General features: G+C 29.7%; 1 protein-coding gene across 1 annotated transcript in view; it reads left to right on the top strand.

Moving 5' to 3' along the window:
- Positions 7,749–9,191, top strand: part of LOC107608638 (polygalacturonase-like) — a 2,945-nt gene continuing 1,502 nt past the window's right edge. Inside the window, exons 1-2 of the mRNA XM_016310366.2 lie at positions 7,749–7,962; positions 8,757–9,068. Of these exons, the coding sequence (XP_016165852.1) occupies positions 7,840–7,962; positions 8,757–9,068 (435 nt within the window). The 5' untranslated portion in view covers positions 7,749–7,839. The remainder of the gene's footprint in view (positions 7,963–8,756; positions 9,069–9,191) is intronic.

Genomic DNA, 9,191 nt, shown 5'->3' on the forward strand with positions numbered 1-9,191 from the left:
CTGGCTAATAATCCCGAACCGACTTAGCCGTTCTTTAATGTTCACTCTGCCTACCAGGACAAACCAAGCAAACAGCTCTATCCTTGGTGGAACCAAACCTTTTCAGATGGTCTTTGTGAAGCTATAGCTGGTTACGTCCTCGGACAGCATTCCTTCTTGTAGCTCTTGCACAAAGGAGTTAGTCGAAAAGATACCAAGTCTATTATATTTTCACACAACTCTATCCTCCTTATTATTCGCTAGCCTCACACGTCTCAAAGCCTCATATAGCTGACTCAGAATATCTAACTCCCATTAAAAAAGCTCCCGTCTCCATTAAAAGTCGAAAGGATGGACTTTGATCTCATCTGTTCTATTGATCTGTTGACTCTATTCAAAAGTTTAGAATATCTAAATTACGAGATGTATTGATATAATCCTACTACTTGTAATATAGAGTTTGGATCGCATCCTATTAAAAGAGACACGGAAATTAATCAGATGCATGAAGNAAGTATTAGCACCCAATATATATTCATGTATCTCCTCAATTATTGGGCCACACCACCCTCTGTCAGTCCAATCTAGCTAGCACTCCACTTCTTATTCCACCTCCTCGTGCTAATGAAGAGATTTCAACAAAAATACTGGTAGCTTAAGCAAAGCACTTCTTCAAGGATGTTCCAATTCATACCAAATTTAGACTTCAAAGCTCCAAAAAATAAGTGATGACATGAATTGTTTTATTTTTCTTAGGTTGAAATTTCATGATAAAAGATGTAATTTAATAATAATTTAGTTTCTCATTTTTATCATCCAAAAATATCATAAAACTCTATTTTGGCATGTTCATACTCATGCTACTGCATGTAATGATCTATGATTATTAGACACTATTAATTTATATAGTTATCCAATACTAGAAATACTAAAAATATATGACATTATTATTTACTTTTAATGTAGTGCTTGGACCACTAAATATATGGTATCAATTATTATATATGTTTCTGAAATTAAATCAATAGTTTGGGTTCCGTATCATTCAATTAACAGCTGATCACATCTGCTCATAAATAGAAATGGATTTGGATCTTCTAAATTTTAAATTTCACTTTAGAAAGTAAAGTTTGATCTCTCACTCTTGAATGGTCTCTCTCTCATATTTTCTCTTGGTCCCATCTATGAAATAAATAGTGAAAGATTAAATTTTACTCTCTAAAGTGAAATTCAAAATTTAGAGGATCCAAATCCAATAGAAATATATTGAGTCAGACTGATAAGGACTCATATGCTCATAAAGAGGAATATATTGAGTCAAATTGATAAGGACTTCATTCGTTCATAGGTTTTAAATTACATAACTAGATAACTATCATTTTGAAAAAACTAAGATCTAACAATTCACTTAAACACAACAACACAACCTGCAGCACAAAATACAAAATAAATTGCCTTAAACCAAGTCTTCTTGCATTTTTTATTTGCCTTTGTATCTTGACAGTTGACACCTTTTTAGTGCACACACTCTATTTTGCTGGTGCATCAATCTATCTTAGAATCCACCAACTATACTCACTAATTCCTGCAGTTCACTAGCATCTTCCATAGCGGCCTTTTTGTGGCTGAGATAAAAAATAGCGTCAACCCAAGCGAAGAACTTAAAATATGGTTGATTTTCCTGCAATGAACCCAATGCTTAGAACCATTCTACAAATCTAAAAAACTTTTTATGCAATGATTCGATTTCTTACTTTGTACATGGGGTACCCAACAACAATCTTCCATGATTTTCCGCAATAGTCGCCTTGCATATTCTTGCGTGATACCCACAGAAGCAATTCATATATTTTTCCTCTGCAAATTTGATTTTGTTTAACCCTACCTCGCCAATGATGTCCTGGCTTAGTCTCCACTACAAAAAACACGATGAATACCCGCCTATTTAGCGTCGCACATTACTGGTAGATTTATTAACAGTTTTGGTGTAGAATTCGTCAGGTTAAGTAATTACCGGTGGATTTATGCTTCCGACAGTAAATGCGCTGGTAATAATTGGAGAAAAAAAAATAGGCGTAAAATGTAGCGTGGGATTTATCGGCAAATTTTTCCACCGCTAAACCCAATTAGTGGAATGTTGTGTTTTGTTGACCCGCAATGCGTTACTGTCGAATTTATCCGCCAGTAAATATGACAGTAATGAACCCTAAAACTCCAAGCGCAAACCCTTACCCCTTCATTTCGAAATCCCCTTTCTCTCTAACCTCTCTTCTCCCAAACTCTCTCTCCTCTCCCCGCCGCCACTGGCGACTCCTTTTGCCACCTCTTCTCCCCCTCACCGAAACTAGCCCCTTCCTCCTCTCCCCCTCTCTCTCTAACCTCTCTTCTCCCGTTCTCTTTCTAATCCTCTATTCTTTCCGCGGCTCTGTTAGCCCCGTCGCCGTCAGCGCCTCCTTTCTCCACCTCCTCTCCCCCTCACCGAAACCAGCCCCTTCCTCATCTCCCCTTCGTCAGTCACGACTCCTTCTCTCTCTCTCTGCCAGCCGCGACTCCCCTCGATCAAGCAACAAATTAGGTGATCTCTCTCTCTAGCTGCCAATAGTGAGTTCCAATATTCTATTATTCGTTTTATATTTGATCTGTTATTGGATTCTGTACTTGTCAATGTAGTGATTATCTTGTTCTATTTTTGTGTCCTAATCCGTGTTCCATCTACTTTTTTAAATACTTTTTGAGGGATGCATTGAACAATTCAACAATCTAGCTGAAAAAAAATGAAAATAAACCAGTGTTAGGAGAAAAAAGGATATCACCATTGTTGCTGTTAGGGTGAATCTCGCAGATAATATTATTCTTATTCTTGTTATTCGTGTTAATAAGTAGGAAGAAGTAGTAGCAGTAGCTTGAATTTGATGTAAATTAAATTTTATTTCTTTAAGGCTTGAGTTTATATCATTTTGTTGTAGTAATTATTCAGCATATGTTGTTTGTGGTAGTACTTGTATCTTGCAATTTATACAATGTAATAACTTCTATAAATTAATGAGAACATAAAAGATTAGTTCAAATTGAGTATTCATTATATTAATCTATATGAATGCATAGAAAATATGAAACTATTATAAATAAATATAACTGATGTTCTAAAAATTGAGTCTAGAATCACAATGCCAATAAAAAAACATACTTGTACTCATCCAAAGAAAAGAAAAGCAACAACTAATAAACTATAAAGCACGGACACTTCTTTGATTTCTCATGTCCGATCAGCATGTCAAGCATTTCAATGTGATGGCATGCCAAATATGACTATCAAGATGTTTTGGTTGCTTTATTATTTTTTCTCAGCTTTGAGAGGTCTAACGACTCATTTTTATTTTTCTTGTTTAACACACCTATGAAATATATTATTAATGGATGTATACGTGGTTCTAGATTCAAAGCAGAACTTTTGCTTTCTGGCAATTGGTACACCTGAAGAGAGAAGAATATGGATTTACTAGGCACGGAGGCTAACTTCTCTCGGTTTCTCCATTCTTTCAGAGTTCAGTGAATGCATTTCAAGTGCTCAGAATTTAAACATTGTGACATCACTTGCAATGGGTCTTTGGTCATGTTTACTGATCCAAAAGGATGGAAAGGCATTGTTGATGACAATCCTCAAGATGCAGATTTAGCAGCGAAGGATTTAATTCAGTTCAACGGGAGCAATAAAAGTGGTAGTTATATATCTATTGCTAGATATATAACTGCACTTAGATAATTATTCTTGCCAGACAAAAAATATCATCCCGGCAGATGAACTTTTTTTTATTACTGCAAGGGCGATAACTTTAGCCGTGCGTCCATTTTATCTGACAAACATCGATGTAATTGGGCCTGATATGCTGGATGACAACCATGCCGCTAAGCAGTACATTGTCTATTTACTGACTATTCCTTCGCTTTTACAACATTTACCATCTGTTCTTCAACCTGCTTTAAGACACAAATCAATTTTATTCCCATGCTTGATTCTGGATATGTCTATTTTCTGTGTTCAACTGACCGTATTTTAATAAAAAAAAATTTATTGTATACATTTGAATACACTTAAATACTATCATGTGTAAATATGTCTAACTTTATTTTTAATATATACTCTTGAAATAAGTGTATAAATAATATATATTATTAATTATTAAAATAAAAAATATTTTAAATATTTCGTATAATTAAAAAAATTAATTTATATTTTAATATTAATTAAATATTAAAATATCATTAAAATTTATCTAAAAAATAGGGCAATTTACCCAAATAAATAAAGTAGATGAAATATTTACTCAAATACACAAAACAGAAACATGTTACATGTATGTGCAATTTTTCATTTCTATGTAATCCGTGGGAAGCAACCACGGTTTTTAATTTCTACATAAACCGTGGCTGCTTAGGACGGATTATGATTGTTTTGTGTTGTGTGTAAACCGTGGCAAGTAGTCACGGATTACGAACGGAAGAAGGAAGCCATAAACCGATGGCTAGATAGTGATAAAACGTTGTGGGAGGAAGAGGGAGAGAGACTGATATACTGATCAGTAGTCAGTACTATCCATTAGAAGAGTTTCAGAATTTGAGTGAAAAAAAGAAAAAAAATTAATTTTTTTATATCTTATTCGATAAAAACGTATCTAATATTTCTTATTTTTTTATTAATGGTTTTAAAATGATTAAAATGAATAATTAAGTTAAGTTTTTTAGATCTTATTCAATAAAAATATATCTAACATATTAGTTCAAAATATGATCTCTTGTAGGGTTTTAGATGTGTGGGTTAATAATTAAAACCCTTAAGATTTATTTTTTGGATTTTAAAATTAAAATTTTTAATTTTACTGAATATAATTTTTGGATGTATATTTAAATGATAATCTTTTAATAATTAAAAAATGCTAGAACTAAAACAGAAATTTTAAATTTTAAATTTCAGTTTTATTTAGTTTGTATTTTGAATATGTATTTAATTTTAAAAAGACACTAAATCTATTTAAATGTGTTTATTTCAATTTTTTTTAAATTATTATAATAAAAAACTAAATAAAGGATCACATTTAAAGGATTCCTTAGTCTTCAAAAGTCTCTTTTATCTTAATATTTTGGGAATTAAAATGCTTCTGAAAAATCACTAGAGAAGAAAATATATGAATTTAAACTTCTGTAAATATGAAGTTGATATACAATATATTTTATATTCAAGTAATAAAGTTTTAAATCAAGAATCCTTTAAAGATTCATTATTTAGTTACTATTTTTATTTTATACACGAGTTTATATTAAGCAGAATACTCCTCCCAATCCAAAATCAAATCATGTCCCCATTGACAATAAATACGCCATTGGTATTTAAACTTTATAAAAAAAAAATTCCATTCCTCAAGGCTTCTATTCTATGTATGTAAAGAAAGTGTAGTTCAACTCATGCATATAGCATGCTAATGGTGCTAACTGCTAATGCAAATAAACTTCAATCAGAATTATGTTCTTTCACACTATATTAAGCAAACAAAATTTAATAGGAGCCCACTCACTCATCATATGATTGAGATTCTGTCTTTTTTTTTTTTTTCTTTTTTTCTACTCAAATTCTGAAACTCTTCTAATGGATAGTACTGACTACTGATCAGTATATCAGTTCTTCTCCCTCTCCCTCCCACAATGTTTTATCACCATCTAGCCATCTTCATAAACCGTGGGAGCCTGCCACGGTTTATGGCTTCCTTCTTCCCTTCGTAATCCGTGGCTACTTGCCACGGTTTACACACAACACAAAACAATCATAATCCGTCCTAAGCAGCCACGGTTTATGTAAAAATTAGAAACCGTGGTTGCTTCCCACAGGTTACATAAAAATACAAAATTGCACATACACGTAACATGTTTCTGTTTTGTGTATTTGAATAAAGATTTTATCTACTTTATTTATTTAGATAAATTATCCTAAAAAATATTTTATATTTTATATATATCGTGTCTTATAAAAATTTTAAATTCGCTTATAAACAGTGTCCTGCGTGTCTGTATTTGTCCGTGCATAGTAGCTAATAAGGCTTCCATAGACAAGACGTTCGTAAACTTTACTATAAGAAAGACAAAAATAAAAAAGAATATTGACTCAAAAAAGTTGAGATAGGAAAGAGCTAAAGAGTGATGTATGCGTGATGGTGGTGCTTAAACCAGATGAGAAAGAGGAAAAAAGTAATTTTTTTTAAAGTTTTTAGAAGAAGTTAAAAAAAATTTAAATGATAAGATCTAAANTAATTAAATAATATTATTAAATTAACCCAATTTATTTTATTTTTTAACAAGTAAATTCATTTGTGTTCGAGTTTTATTCACTTTTCTATGCGTGTTAAAATTTAATATATTATTTGAGTTTTATTTCCATATGAAATATTTGATTGAAAAAAAACGAACTACCTTTTTAGAATAAAACACAAATATTAGAAATTATAGATAAATTATTTATGTGCTATAAAAAGTGGAAGATTTAAGTTGTGTTGATGATAATATTAAAAATAATTAAAAATTTTTATTTTTTTTAGTTTTATTTGTTCTTTGCTCTATTTTATTGTGTTGGATTTTTTTATTAAAAAAAAAAGTCAAAATTTAGTACATAACCCAAACTAATGACTCCCTTTAATTATTATTTTTTACTACTGTTTACATAATTTAATGAGTATCTTTAATAATGGTTTGAGTTGAATTTTATTTTGGATTTTACAAAAAATTATTTTAAGAATAACTTGAGATTAAATGTGAGATTTATTATTCTAATATTTAGTTTTGGTTCATTTTAAAGTTTATACAAGGTAACAAAATTTAATTAATCTTAAAAAAATCTAGGGAATCAACTACATTATAAGCTAACTCAAATTAATTTCTTCTGTTTTTAGTTTTAAAATTTGAAAAATTAAGAGTAGTGAATTTGTTTTCTCTTTCTTGTAACACACCTTTTATTTTAAAACTAGTTGGCTCTAGTTGATTTTCTAGCGAAACCAATTAATTTTCTACTGAAATAATTTTTTTTAATAAAACTGTTAAACTGATCATTTTATCAATCAACTCCAATACAAAATAAAATTTAAAATTATTTTACTTTATGTACACGTAAAAAGAGTTCATTGAAGGAGTTGCTTTAAGTATTTATCCCCAACTTTTTAGTTACTAGTCACTACTTATATAGCAATATTTTGCCCCTTTACTCTTTGTTTTATGATTTCAAATTTTGTTTTTTAATTTTTATAATTTATGTAGCTTACAATACATGAACTTGAAACTAAATTACATGGTATTGTCTCACCTTATACATAAATTAGTATAATTTCGTTGATTAAATTTGTTTGATAAACTATAATAAAAAAATATTTTTTTAAATTAAATTAAATGAGTAATCCAATTAATTCATCCAAATTAATCAAACTCTAATTAGATTGAATTTGATAAAGAAATTAAAATGCGTAGATCTAAATTAATTCGAACCAAAGTGATAAGATTCACTCACTATCAACTAAATTATCCTCTAAAACAAATAGAAATATATATTTAGTAAATATGACGTTTTCAAATCAACGTTAATAAAAAAATTGCTAAAAATAAATTTTCGTAATTAAAAACAAACCAACCAATATTTGTGGATGAAATTAATTTGAAAGAAGTCTGTTAACATGATCAACGGCTTTGAAGCTTCACAAAACCATTATAAAAGCTTTTCACACAACTTTTGCAGAGTAAGATTCATAGTTATTAGTATATTTCAAATAAAGGCTAAAGTCTCCAAAATAAAAAAAAAAAAAACAAAAAACAAAAAACAAAAAAACGATGAAGTCTAGCATCACAACACTTGTTTTATTCATATTACTGGCTACATCTAGTGGTATTGTTCAATCTGCTGATATTCCTATTTCAAAATTTGGTGGGGTACCTAATTCAGATATAACTCAGGTAAGATCCTTCGTACACATCATTTGATGAACTCATAGTTTAATTTGTCAAGAAAAACACACACACACGGATATATATATATTCAACATTTAGAATATACCTAATATATTTTTCAAAGATCACGTTTGGTTTTCATTTTTGGGTATCCTCAAGATTAAATTTGGTGGAATGGAAATGAAAATGTATAGTAAACAATTGTATTATATATTTGGTTTTAATTATTTTATGTTTGTAAAATTATTCTTGTGGAGGTTTTAAAAATTATTTTTGATGAAAACGAAGGTATGAAAATTATTTTCAAATTGTCAAAAATATTTGAGAGATCGATCTTGCAATCGGAACTTGCAACCAGATTGACAGAATTTTAACAAGTTTGGAATGGCTGGAGATGTTTACACGAATATAAGATCAGAAGTATATTATAAAAAAAAGGAGCGCAAAAATAGTTGATGAACTGTTTTGTGATTTTTTCTTTTGTTTTTCTTCTTGTTCTTTTTTTATTTTTCTGTTTACTTGTTATTGTTCTTTCTCCACTTTTTGTGTTGAGCTCTTTTGTTAAAAAAAAACATATATTTTTAATTATCTTTTGACTAAAAAATATTATTCTATCACACCCAAATAAAGATCAGTTTCTTTAACTTACTCTTAACACACTCGAACAAAATACAATTCAATTCTTTTTAAGAGTGTTCATCTACAAGTAATTTTCCGAAAGGATAAACCAAACTTTCTCTAAATATTTTTGATTAATTTTTATTTATTTTCAATTTTTTTAAATAATTATTTTTTTAAAGGCTCTTGCAAATGCTTGGAATGAAGCATGTCAATCAGCAACAGCAAGCAAGATTATAATTCCATCAGGGCAATACAGAATGAAAGCAGTGGCAGTGAAAGGGCCTTGTAAGGCACCAATTGAGTTGTATGTTGATGGCACAATTATAGCTCCACCAAACCCTAAAGACCTTAATAATGAATGGCAATGGGTTAAGTTTGAATATGTTGACTTCCTTACAATATCTGGCTCCGGTGTTTTTGATGGTCAAGGTGCAACTGCTTGGAAACAAAATGATTGCGGAAAGAACCCTAATTGCGCTAGGCTTTCAATGGTAATAAATAATTATTCCCTTTTTTGATTGATTTTTTCTAAAATTATTTGAAGTGATTAATTTTTAAATATTATTAATTTTTTATTTTATTTTTATTTTTTATTTTTTTTTCTAAAAACAAAA

The sequence above is a fragment of the Arachis ipaensis genome, chromosome B07 (assembly GCF_000816755.2).
Source record: "Arachis ipaensis cultivar K30076 chromosome B07, Araip1.1, whole genome shotgun sequence".
In the NCBI taxonomy this organism is placed as follows: domain Eukaryota; kingdom Viridiplantae; phylum Streptophyta; class Magnoliopsida; order Fabales; family Fabaceae; genus Arachis; species Arachis ipaensis.